This window comes from Amblyomma mixtum, chromosome 1, assembly GCF_055824585.1.
Source record: "Amblyomma mixtum isolate Tamu chromosome 1, ASM5582458v1, whole genome shotgun sequence".
Classification (NCBI taxonomy): Eukaryota; Metazoa; Arthropoda; class Arachnida; order Ixodida; family Ixodidae; genus Amblyomma; species Amblyomma mixtum.
Window position 1 is genome coordinate 161,373,549 of NC_143012.1, and position 13,609 is coordinate 161,387,157.

The window sequence follows — 13,609 nt, forward strand, 5'->3', positions numbered from 1 at the left end:
GTCGATCGGGCTTTTCGTGAAGCACAAGCCCGTGGACTCCTGGACCAGTAGGGGACCACACTGGAAGATTTTTTGCTTTTTTTGTGTGTAATAAAGTTGTTTTCATCCATCCAGGCCAGAAAGATCATCTAAGGGCTTGAGTGCAGATCACTACCATGCCCAAGTCTTTTTTATCGTATATGTTTGCTTGAAACAGAATTAAACCACATGCTTCTGGCGGCCTCAGCTGTACTAGTGGATGCAGAAAACAGCTTGCACTAGAGAAAAAGAAGATTTCAAGTGGAAAGTAAGCCATCACCCTACACTGCTCTCATTTAATCATCCCCTGCCTCTTCCCCAGTGATTGGCATCGGCTGCCATTGCAGACCCGCTAAGGGAGAGCAGTGCTCTGCGAAACTCATGTTAACAATTGCTTTTGCAAGCATGACGCTGCATAAGCATTTGTACAAGAAAAAGGTTTTACATATAGCATATACAGAGAATCACATGCAACTTCAGCCAGGGCTCTACAAATCTAATACGCCGCGGATGAGTGCAAATAACGGCATATAACATGTCTGGCCCAATAACATGTCTCTGCCAATAGTATGTTTGTTTTTCATTTTGCACTGGCCCTTTCATTAGCAGAGATTCATCATAGTGGACATATGTAAGTATAATCTGGGAGAATCCAGCCTGGTTTTTTTAAGAAATGTATCCTAGAAGAGTTGACGGAGCACCTAGCATAGGCAAAAAATATATGTACATACGCTCTAAAAGAGGACAGTGCATTACCGATATGGATATGATATTTAAAGCAGCTGGGGAACGCAGCGCACATCTAGCAGGCCTTTCCGGAACTCTCAAAAACCCCAAAAATAGATTTTTTGCAGTCAAAATCTTCGTTTTTACCATGGTATCACCAGTGTTGGCGGACACGAGGAAACTGGTCAATCGTTTTAAGTAGTAAGTTGGTGAACAAATTTTAACACTTAACTTTTGAACTATTAGAGTTATACGCCTAGTTTCAAAGAGATATTTGTAGCCGCTCACTAGCAATAGCCATATCACTTTTTATAATTTAGAAAACGCTATTACACTTGGCGCTGTGGCTCGATGAAGTTTTGCTTTTTTGACTAATTGCGTGCACTGGAATGTTGCTTTGTCTGCATGCTTTCCAAAGCGAATGTATTTTGGCACGATACAGCCAAATTTTGCAATCCACAGCGCCAAGGATAATCGCGTTTTCGCGGCTCTAAAAACTTATTTGGTTAATACTAATGACCGGCTACATGTCTCTAATCACAATCATTTGCCTAGCTGTGTAGTTAGAGTTAATTATAAGAAATTAGTTAACCAGCTTAGTAACTTAAAAATTCATCGGCATTCCGGTGTTCGCCAACACTGGTAATACGCTGCAAAGCCATATTTTTGCGCCAAAAACCTATTTTTGAAAGTTACTTAGTCTTCCTGAAGCATTTGGAACAGGGCCACAGAGCTTACAAGGAAGATGATGACGGAGGCCGATGTCAGAAAGAAAAGCAAATCCCGCGAGAAACGAAAGAGACAGTAAAGAAAGGCTTACAACCAATGCAACAGGGATAAGCCGGTTGGTCAACATGAGATGACTGTAAATGTTTTGAAGGACGGAGGAAAGATTGTGCATTGCGAATAAAGCTTTTCCATCTTGATGCGTAGTTCCTCGCGAACGCGAACGATCGATTTGTCGCAGGAACTATCTTGCAGCAATCGGTGGCCATATACTCCTTGACAAAAAACCTTCCTGTGAAATCAGTGCTTAACAGTGAGATTTAGTTAAATTAAATATAGATATCACCCAGCACATAAATTAAATATAGATATCACCCAGCACATAAAAACTAGAAGAGGCTCAAAATGCGATGAAACTTGCTGAGAATCCCTGGCTTTAGCTTCAACTGCGTTAAGCCGCTCAAATACGAGCCAAATTTGCGGTCCAGTTTTATGTACTTATATCCTGCAATTTTTCCCCTATAAAAAGCAGGCACTTCAACATAAGCTGTTGACGGTTGATGATTGAATAACGCACCACATACCAGTAGTTAAGGAAGCATGATAAGAATTAGCGAAACCTCTCCAACATTATTCAACTTCTAAAGCGAGCACCTAACTCTCTGAGGAAAGAACTAAACTTCAAGATGAAGGATGCATTTTGCCTTATACGCAAAATCAAACCTGAAAGCCTGAGTAGCTGCTTCGGATGAATGTCACCTCTAATCGTTATCTTCAGTTCATAGCTTCGATGGCCAAATGTTGAGCCATCGAGCTGCAGTCGCCTCCTTGGCAAACCCTGCGGTCTACAAATCTGTGTCACGAAAAGAAGCGCCGATGAAAGGCCTCGGAATTTAGAGTGTTCATTGCTGCTCATCTGCCGGGGAGTATCCACTTGCCAGCAGCAATGAGTAAAATTGGAGGGGGCACTTAAGCTGTGCGTTAAGGGCGTTACGCGATAGCGTAATGGGTCCAGTCTTATATATGCAGACAGTCATTCTCTAAAGGTTCTCACATATCCTCCTGGCGCAGTTTTGCAGTGGTTAAGCGATGCGCCACTGCCCAGCGATGACACGTTCTCTCAGAGGTGGGCCTTGTGTGGCCCAGGTTGCTCTTCCCGAGTGACCAATGATAAATTTAGCTACCACCCCCCACGGTGGACAGCTTGCTCATTATTCAGCGGGCCGATTCTGATGACGCCGCAATGTCACGTGATCTACGTGGCCCACCAGCCTCCTGGGTTGGTCGCTAGGCACCATCTGCCAGAGCCATGGCCGTGACTTTTCGCTCACCACACAACGCCGACAGTCCGGAGAGCCGTGTCTTTAACACTACATATCGCGTTAAGACAATTTATCGTGATCATTCATCAAGCTTGCTTTGCCGTGATTACTGGTCGACTGAAACAAGTCTTCCACAAAACTTTTTGACAGAAGTTAAGACGATTAGAAGAAAAAAAAATATGTTTCGTTTGATTTAAATTCAAAACTGTTATGAAGCGACCGAGTATACTGCTGGCAAATATAACTACAACCAGTTTCTTCGCAGGTAATGCAGCTGTAACGCAGTTTTATTTTTCTCTCGACAGCCTTGACGCTATTAGTTTAAAATGGTCACTGACTACTCTCGAGCAGCTCGCCTTCCTGTTTCGAGCAAAGGCGCACGCGGGCACCGGTTCTCGTCTCGAAGACCGCTTGGTCCGCGCTTCGTTGACTCCGTCACAGTCTGTTGGGCTCCAATGAGGGCGCGGGCCAGCGCTGCCCGGTTAATTTTGGCGGTGTCGGTCTTCGGCAACGACTCCATGAAGAAGACACCACCGTAGAGATGCTTATGAACGGCGAGGTTTCCTGCAGGTGCAGAAAGAAAAAACATAAATCTAGAGCATGTCATGTCGCCAGAAGCTCATAACATGAAACACATATCAGTGGACCGTTATTTACCATTACAGGACACTCATTATTACCTCGATAGCGTTAAGTGTCAGAGAGGACCCCGCGTCGGCATTGGCGTGTCGAGTATAGCAGGTTGTCCATCTGCCACGGCGGGCAGGTGCCCACCGGGTTATGAGCGACCTGGTTCCCATGAGAAGTAACTAGAAATTAATTCAAATAAAGGCTGTGCAGCTGCCCTCTGCCCACCTGCCCCGGCAGGTGGCTACTTTAAACGCATCCACCGACGGGGCTTGTGAGGCCCAGGTGGCAGTTACCGATCTCAGGCAAGGCTCAAGAGCGGCCCGACTTCGAGGATGTTGAGGAGGAAGGCTCCGACAGGCCGGTTCTCAACAAGCAGAAGTACGTCCCTCAGGAGAGAGGCAGAAGGCGCAAGCTCAGTGCTGGATGGAGCTGCGGCGTTTCAGTGCGATAGCATTCGATCTCCCGTACTCGAGAAAAGCCAGCCTGACGTAAAAGCAGGCAGCCCACCTGCCACCACATGCTCACCGTGGCAGGTGGCAATAAAGTAACTTAAACAAATTCGGTGCAGTTGCCACCCGCCCACCGTGGGCGGGTGGCAGCTTATTGGTCGAGAGACTGACTCCCTAAGAACCATCTGCGCAACAGTGAGCCTTACGGGAGCTCGGGAAAAGCAACTTGGGACTCGCAAGCCACACCGCTGGCTGTGTCTGAAACAGCTACCTACCGGTGCTGTCGTGCGTAGCCTAACCCCTCCGCCACTGTGACAGGAGCGGTATAAGTACTCCCCACGGTCTATGAGGGCAATGTAGGGAATGGCCAACCCCGCATATGCCGAAGGGAGGGCGATAGTAAGTCCAGAAAAAGTCCAGAAAATCAACTTTCAATTTTATTTTCCCCATTTGAAGTAAAAACAGTCTGAAATCTCCAAAACAGCACTTGCAGCTCGCCCTGCCTCACTAAAAAATCATCGCGATAGCGGGGCAGCGACGGCCACATTGGTCTATATCACGCTGCAAATCACAAACGCCACAAAGAACTCTTTGAGATGCAATCTTTCCATCTGTGTCAATCGCACAGGCTGCTACGAACACGTAGCCGACGCAGTCGTCTATTTCTAGGGTCCAGAGGGGACGACACACGCTCGTACCACCAAAACTTCAGGTGCGCATGTCAAGCGTACCGCCGATACGTACACGCCTGAGCCAAAAAGGCGATCTGTGACTACCACGTGACTCAAACAGCCAATCACCGTGCGACTTTTGCTTTGCGACCGCACCGCTTGCTTGTAATTTTTCTCAGAGCAATGTGGCATTTCCGCCGACGGAAGCTTCGATCAGTTCTGCTCACAGCGATACAAAGGTGACGGTGCTCCTCCTCGTTAAGCTGAGCAATCGCCGATACGCCGAGATCTTCAGAAGCACGATTCGCTGACAAGGTTTGACGACCGCACATAAAAAAACATAACTACTGAAAGTACTACAGCCTAATTTCCAATACTTTTACGCCCCTACACAGATCAAGGCCAGACCATTACGACGAAAAATAATCTGTACAATCAAAAATTTTGTACGCAACACCCATTTTATTTTCCGCCTTTTCTTGAATATACGCAAGCTTAAGTGTCAAATTGTACGCTCACTTAGGGAGTCCTCGTGTTTACAGAATAAAAGTCAATATGGACACGTTTTATACGACGACTTGCACTGAGCTTAATGCTTCTCTTTCTCTTTTCCTTCCTTTATACCAATTCCTGCGTGTATAGAGTGGACAACCTGGAATAGCCTGACTAACTTGGATCCCTCTCCTTTCTTCTCTCTATGGTTCTCTTCCTTTCTCTCTGAGGTTATGAATTATCTTGCCGGCGCTTTTTTTCCATTGTACCTAGTCATTCGGTCAACTACCCAGAGGTGAGGTACGTGCATCGCGTGTCTCGCCAAAGGTCATTGTTTTACTTTTCCGCGAAAATGCATTGATAAAATATTAACTCTTACGATATCTGGTCTGGTCCGACTGGAAATTCATGTCAGGGGAGAAGAAACAACATGGACCAAACGGTATCGACCGAGCATCAAAGAAGGAACCAAAGGAGTGGCTCAGAAACGAAGTTAAAATGCTTTTCAGTAATCGTCGCATGCACCCTTTTCAGGCACAGCTAGCAGATTATCATCGCTATGATTTAAATTACGCGAATATGACAGCCGCTGTAAGAGCGACAAATCACTGCGACAGAAATCTCCCACATACGAACGCAACACGGACAGGCCGACTGCTGAAGGCGGTTGGAGTTAAACTTTTGGGCGTTATACTCAGTGAAAAGCGCCCCTGCGAGAAAGCCTAAACGTATTCTATTGTGTTGGCCCAAGTCATTCATTAACGCTCCTGTCTATATCCGTTTAACACCTGCAGCACGACTTTATTCGCTTCACTCATTAACTCACTTTTCTTTTCTTTGGTTTTTTTTTTGCCTCCTAGTGGTACACGTGTAATTTTTTCTCAATCCCACTCTATACTTTTTTCTAAACAGATGCTTCTATGAGTTGCTATGCCATTTTGTGATGAACAGCGCGTACTTCACGGGTACTTGTTTGTCTTTCCTATCGTTCTCGTTGCGTACGTACTGTTCATAACAAAATATCTTTAAAAACGTTACTTTTATGACTGACGTGGTTTACTTATTACTCACGAAGAAAAGGGATTGTGGGCGCTGAGGTCATAATCGAGTGGCATCGACATAGCTTCGGCGTATTGCATAAAAAATAGATCCTTATCGCTATCAAGCTTATTATGCTGTTTACTGGCACAAACAGTCATTACTCAAGTACTGAACGTGACGCGTTATTGTGTATAAAGGGGAGAGGAAATGACATTTATCTGAGCGGTATCTGCGTAATCATGATGCTCAAACCGAAACGTCCAGGGCTTTGTTTCACAGCCGATTGTCGCGACAACGTCTTTCTCATGCGTTCGAAGTTGCTTTTTTTTTCATCATAATCTGTTTCCACATAAGTTCCAGTTACTAACTTGAACTCATGTGGAGCTTTCTTAAGTTCTACCTTTACAACTGTAATCGACGTTACAGAGAGAAAACTAAAGAAATATGTGGAGCAATGTTCCGGTTAAACAGCGAAGGTTTTAAGTGGAGCACAAAGCATAACATGCATGCATCTCGAACACGCGTTTCACACACAGACAGCTCGCGATTATAAATCTAATCGATGGCTTCACTGCTCGGCGTCACTGCACAGCAGAGACGCCCAATCGCGCTGGTTGTTCAACGTCCTCAGCGTTTTTCAGACACTGTTGGCTCTTATCAGTGGGCATGTTCATGCGTGACTGAACTGCGTCAAAAGAACCCCTTGCACGAAGCGTGTATTTCCGTGACTGACATTGCTTGGCCATAGATATTCTGAACAATTTCAGTGGTCAAAAATGATGCTGTTTTACGACAAGGAGTTGCAGCCTTTAGATAAGTATGCATCTGCTCGCATTTGCATGCAGTGTTATCTGTGATTTATGTTGGGATGAAAGAGACCTGTGCTGAATTCACCCTCAACTGCTTAGCACTAACGACAACCACAAGAGGGATGAACTAAAGGGCTTAGCTGAATCACCATATGGAATAAGATAGCATTGCACTGTTTTGCAGTGTTACGGAGAATTTAGGTCGCAGAATGTGAGGTCAACATACTGGCGTATAAAAAATATGGTGTTCTCTGCAATAAATTCAGCTGGTAGTAGGCGCTTCTTCTATCCTCCCTGTATTTCCTATGTTCGTGTTCTTTCCGCCGTCCAGATTTATAATTTGTTGCTAACTCCTTGAAGAACTGCACTTCTGAGTCGCCATTTATCAACACTGAGCTGTACAAAATTTGAGGCAGCTTCTGGCGCAGTGCCTCGTGCGTGTAATGCCGGTCATTACAATTTACGACATGAGAGCGAAGAAAATTTCTGTTCGCTGCTGCATGCGACAAATATTCATCACAAAGAAAAAAACACTCGCTCAATACTTATAACGGCTGCTGGAAAGGTCCGATTTTAGAAGTGACAGCTTCAATACGGAATCTCGTGCTTCGATCACCTTGTGCATAGTTTTCACCTTCAAATGACCTTGAGCTTGCAAAGCAAAGGAAACGGGCATAACTGCCCTCTTGGAACAGTGGTGGTGGTGAAAACATTTATTAAGAAGGGACAGGAGTATGTTTGGATCAGCCTGTACGGGACCGATCCTTACAAGCACTAGGTGGAGGTCGTTAGTATGGTATCCAAGTGGCGGCGGCCGCCGCCACTGGGGTCCCATACTAGAGACCATCATCTAGTGCTTGTAAGGATCGGTCCCTGACGGGCTGAGCCGCCACCCGGGCGCGCCCGACTCAGAGTTGTTGGGCCTGTAAGTCGTGACAGCCGAACAGGGTCGCCTCCCAGCCCTCCCGTGTTGGGTTGGGGATGAAGGGAATAGCCGGGTTGGAGGGGCAGGCCCACACCATGGTATAGGTGTCAGAAGACACCGCACTACAGTGCGGGCAGCTGCCGTTAAAGAGGGGACAAAATCTTTTAATGCCGGGCACTGAAATGTATTGGTGAGAAGGCGGAGAGGCAGCCGCTCATCCGCTTCTTCAGGCCTTTACATGGGCGTGTAAAGGCGATGACTGCCACGATAGTAGGTTGCAACATCATTGAAGGTATAGATCGGATTAGGATTGGATTCCTGATTGGGGGGGGGGGGGAAGGAGAAAACAGCCCGGTGAGAGAGAGCGGGGCGGCTGCGTCTGCTGCCTCGTTTCCTGCCAACCCCTGATGACCAAGGGCCCACATAAGGTCTGCGGGGTCCGTACTCCGTATGCAATTTTGGTATATTCGATAGGCTAGGAAGGGAGTGCGGCGTTGTTCGACGTTCCAACTGGCCCCTCGCGAATCGGTGATTATGTATTTTTAATCGGAATGTGAGGCCACGAGAGCAAAGCGGCCTCTTCTGCTTCTGTTGCAATGTTGGCTCGGAAGGTGAGGGCGTAAACTGTGTTGCTATTGTGAACTACCGCGACCGTGTACCAGCTCCCGTGGTGAGGACCGGAGGCATCCATTATACACTTGTTTTGTTGCCATAATGTCGGGCTAGGGCTTCCGCTGGTGCCAGGCGCCGACCATTATGATCTTCGTGTGACATGTTGGCTGGAAGAGGCCGCACGTGGAGGGCACGTCTCCACAGTTCTGAGATGCGAAACCTGTCTTCCATGGGAGTGGTGTGTCGGATATGGAGTCGAGCAAGAAGGCGGCCACCTGACTTCGTTAGCGACAAGCGCGTGTACTGGTTTGTAAGGTGCGCCTCCCGGAGCTGTCCTGCCATCGTCGCCGATACTCTCGTCTACGATTCTTCAATGACATTCAGTAAATGTTCACGGGAACTTTAGGCCAACTTTTAAGGAGGGAGCGCTGTGGAAAACCCGTTCCTCCTTTCGTCCCTTCTCGTCCGGCCGCCATACGTTGCGACATCACCGGCTGGCAAAGGAGGTAATTAGCTCCGTCCTTGGGGAAATGAAAGTAGCGACGATACTATCACCAAGGCCGCTACTTGAATTCCCCCAGAGATACGAGGGGGTTTTTAGGTATCTTCAGGTTCAAGGCAGCGACGCGAGCGGTACTGATCGCATATTTTCGCTGCCTTCCGAGGTGATCGCCGAGGAATGGCCTGGCACGAAGAACGCGGAGTGCTCTGCCACCATTTGCGGCTCCCTCAAAAGTTCGCCGTTTAAGGCGCACCCAAGCCGATAAGACGGAAGCTCTTCTTACGTAGCCTTCTGATTGCGAGGATTACCTCGTTGATACTTTTTGTAGCTAGCTGGCCTGCATGTGTCTTCTTTACTTTTTTATTTATTACACTGTACTGCCAGCCTGTATCAGAGGTTTGGGAAAGAGTGTCGTACAGAAAAAAACGAAAATTCAACACAAGAAGTAAGCAGACAGAATGAGAAACAGTTCTCCAGTGAAAAGCCGAATAAAAAGCCGCAGAACAATGAACATTGCTCTCGTCCAACAGGTGCAAATATTTGACAACAGGTGCTCTCGTCCCACCTTTTGCGCCCGTGGTCACGGTCCCTCCCGCGGTTACCGAGCGATAAAGCGGCATCCGCTGAGCGGCAGCAGTGTGAAAGACCATCTCAATATTCCCACACGTTCCAGGGGAACACAGTGCAATCGCGAGATTGCTACTGCAGCCGAATATGCCGCCAGAGGAGAAGAGTGTAAGTTTTTATTTTTTTTCAGGGTAGTGAAATTCTCGATGCAGGCAGAGAACGATAATAGGGAGAGACGGGAACGAGCCTGGGCTGCCCTTTCTTGAGCTGCATTACATTGGGGACGCCATATACACTAGAAAGCTAGCGGAGGAACATTACTCTCTTGCAGCTGCCGATGCCCCGATAAAACCGAAATGCATGTTTACGAATTTAAACCAAGTTCGATAGGTAAGCGCGGTTGGTGCTTTCATTACCAAGAATTCAGGACAGCACCCAGCCGGTGTAGCTAAGCCTGGCGGCCTCTCATGTATTTTCTAGAGTCACTCGGTCATTTTCTTTGTTTCTTACATGACGAATGATGTAAGCTCGCTATTATTTAATTTTGAAAGCCATGCGCCATGTGTTGAAGCCAAAGAAACTAGAAGCACTTCTCCTGAATTTCTTATAATGGCAAGAACAACTGGCAGTATGTACCCATCTTTACCAAACGTAACCAGGCTATGTGGTTAGCTTCTCAGTCGCGAAGCGGAAACCTTATTGCTTCCCTAAAGATCAATGGCTCTTTAAAGGTGAAGAAGTGGGTTCTCCTCATCACACATAGATTTAGACCTTCTGGGGTGGCAGAAGCGCTCCCCTATAGGACAGGAAAGCAACCAATGCAGCCCTGGCTGCTTTTGACAACGACTATAAATAAAATATTTGGAGGATACACATAACCTCCGCCTTACCTGTAAAGCACTATAACCTAATGGGTTAATTCCCATATTTGCAGAAAGTCATTCTCCACTTTACATTCATAGATCCCTGGGAGTCCTTTTTCTCCCTCCTTTGGCAATGGCGTAGCTGTTCAGTAATGCGCCACGGCCCTTCGATCGCAGTGGCTCCTATAGTAGTGGGCCTTGTATGGCCAACTTTGATCTTCCCGAGCGGCCAATCAATAATATAACTGCCTCCTTCCATGTTGGGTAGGTTACAAAGACGCCGCAAGGTTACGTGACGTGTACTTTCCACCTGCCTCCTAGGTTGCTCTCTGGGCACCACCTGCCAGAGTCACGATCGTAATTTTTGGCTCACGACCCCATGGCTTAAAAGGCCGACGCCGGATTTTATTCCTAACCGGATCTTTAACAGTTCTGACCCCTCTGAACCGCACGATCCCGTCCGCAGTTCTGGGCATTACAGAGGCGCTCTGGACACTCACGTTCAACAGTGTCCTTGATGCTTTGGGCGAGCCTTTCGCGGTCGACGCGGATTCCTTCTTCCGTGAGGACGACGGCCGCCGCGGGCGCCTCGCCAATCTCGCTGTGCGGTAGGCCGACCACGGACACCTCGGCGATTACGGCCCCGTGTTCTCGTAACAGCAACTCTTCCAGCTGGGCCGGAACCACTTGGACGTCCATGCACTTTATCAGCTGCTTCAGTCGGTCGACGATGTAGAACCGCCCGTCCTCATCGTAGTAGCCAGCATCGCCTGTAAAGAGTCATTTGGAGCAGGAGGAGAAAATCTTTAACGAACAAAAGTGGAGTTGCTTGACCTCATGGGTGGGGTGCTGATCCCAGGGCTCCACTGGCTAGAGCTCCCTTGCGCACCTGTTGAATGGGGGCCTGTTATTCCTCCAGGTTATTGCTGTCCAGCAGCGCCTCCCACCGCTTTTTGGTTGGGCCCAGCAGCCCCACGAAATGTGGAAGACTGTGGGCTGCCCCTACAAAAATTTGTCATGAGTTTCTGATAAAAAGCCAGTAATCTCAGACATCACAATCATGTAGTATTTCTGATGACCTCTGAAGATGAAAACTTGCCACCGATTTTCTGAATAAGACCTGATGTGTGTTTTCCTGTTGGGATTCTCATTAATTTCTTTCGCATACATGCTGAATTCATGATGCATTTCTGAATGGTTTATGACGCATTCAAGCCTGAGTTATGGCCAAAAGAAAAAGAAGGAACGTTGTGAATTTCATTTTTTACTGGCTCTTTAACATCCGTTTTCGCCGAAGTGCATTGGTGGCGTCATCTGTTGTAACTATAGGAAAGCGGCGCGACTCGAAAAATGCAGAGGCGAGTGGTGCAATGTACGCGGTCCTTTGATGTAAAGTCCCTTGATCCTGAAAGTAGCAACACTCTCCTCCGCGGTCCCAGATTCCTCTTTGATCGCGTGCTGCACACGGCAAGCGTTCATGGCCTGGTGCGCTCGCCGGCCATACGCATTGGTAGCACCGCTTTGCGCGCGAGGTTTTCGCTCGCTTAGCCCTTTTATAAAAAAGAAAAACACTGTACGCAAGCCATTTAACGCTCTTAACCATATTATGAGTCACCGTCGCAACATTTTGGTACGGGCTCTGAAATTTCTATAAAAGAGGGCTGGCGACGAAAGCGAGTAACGTCGCCGCCACTGAGCGAGTACAGTCGCGAGTAAGGAAGATTAGCACAACGACGTCACCTGAGCGTTGAAAATCGCGCCGTGCTTTGCGAACACACCCGACACTTGTTATCGGCATGTTCGCAACCGCAACGCCGGTCTGCCGCTCCGGTGGCACGCCACTGTTGCTAGTTCTTACTTGCGACTGCATGCCATCGCGCAAGTTAGGTTTCATGTTCTGAAACGTTTCCTCTCTACAGATATACATGGTCTGTTCTGAAAGTAGTAGGACGCATTTTTTTAAACAAAGTTTATTCAAGAGAATAGTACAAACGATTACAATTTTTCAAGGTAGCACCCTTCCGCACCTACACACTGCTGCCAAAGAGTTTTACAGTTTTCGTACGCCTCCAGGAACGCCTGGACCGGAATGCTGTTTAGCTCCCTCGTCACGGCCTGTTGAACCACCTCTACCGATCCGTGATGGTTCCCCTCGAGCGTCGATTTTATTCTCGGGAATAGAAAAAAGTCTGGCGGGGCCAAGTCGAGGCTTTAAGGGTGCTGAGGCACCATTGCCGCCTTGTGCTGGGCAAAAAATCGGGGTCCTCATTCACATGATGAAGAAGACCCCACCGGTTGGCCTTTTCCTCCTCTGACAACACTCCCGGCACCAACTTCGAAATTCGCGCACGCTTTCCTCATGGATAAGTTTTCGGTCACGATCTCAAAACTTGGGTTTGAGGAATGCTCGAGTCATCAGCAATCATTCTGATACTCATTCTACGATCACTGTTAAGTATATGTTTCACTCGCTGCACATTATCGTTGGTCTTGCTGGTCGAAGGGCGTCTGGAGCGGTCGTCTTCCTCCACTCTTTCCTTACCTTCTCGGAAAAGCTTGTGCCACTCAAAAAACACCTTATCTACCCATGGAAGCGTCATCGTAGGCCTCCTTAATCATGTAGTGAGTCTCTTTGCCCGTTTTACTAAGATTTACTGAAAATTTGATCGCGTGTCGCTGATCCAGCAAAACGCTCGACGATTCTGCGTGACGAGACGTTTCGACAGGGGTTCACAGTACAAGCGACCTCCTCTCTTCAACGGCCGAGAGCCTACTGCCGATTTTCCCCAGTATTCCCAATATCCCCCTTCAACGATCCTGCACGCGCAGACAGCCTCTCGTCCGCCCGTTCGCCCAGGAAAAAAACAGTCCTACTACTTTCAGAACAGACCCTGTATATGTAATTGAAATAGCAGGCATTTATATCTCCTTTGTACGTCAGTAAAGTTACTGCCGCGCTGATCTCAAAATTATTCGTTGGAATTGTGGGTAGCTGTTATTGCATAGCTTGGGCAGAAACGTTGTTTTCGGCATTGCTTGGAACACAGATCACCACGGCCACCACTGGGTTCAACATTAAAGTTTACGAGTAAAGTTAACAGTGTTGCTTTAGTTCCTAGGCACAGGTACACAGGGCGGCTAGCGCAATAGCTTGAACGCATATTTTGCAAACTTTTATCGAGTCCCTGTCTGAACGACTTGATCGTTTAAGAAGTTGTGCACATTCAACGACGTTCCTTTTTTTTAGCCTAATACT

General features: G+C 47.5%; 1 protein-coding gene across 1 annotated transcript in view; it reads right to left on the minus strand.

Moving 5' to 3' along the window:
• Positions 1–3,061: 3,061 nt before the first annotated feature.
• Positions 3,062–13,609, minus strand: part of LOC149369549 (putative 4-coumarate--CoA ligase 1) — a 92,388-nt gene continuing 81,840 nt past the window's right edge. The window contains exons 9-10 of the mRNA XM_089558878.1: positions 10,854–11,123; positions 3,062–3,356 (exon numbers count right to left, since the gene is read on the minus strand). Coding sequence (XP_089415004.1) covers positions 3,130–3,356; positions 10,854–11,123 — 497 coding nt within the window. The 3' untranslated portion in view covers positions 3,062–3,129. The remainder of the gene's footprint in view (positions 3,357–10,853; positions 11,124–13,609) is intronic.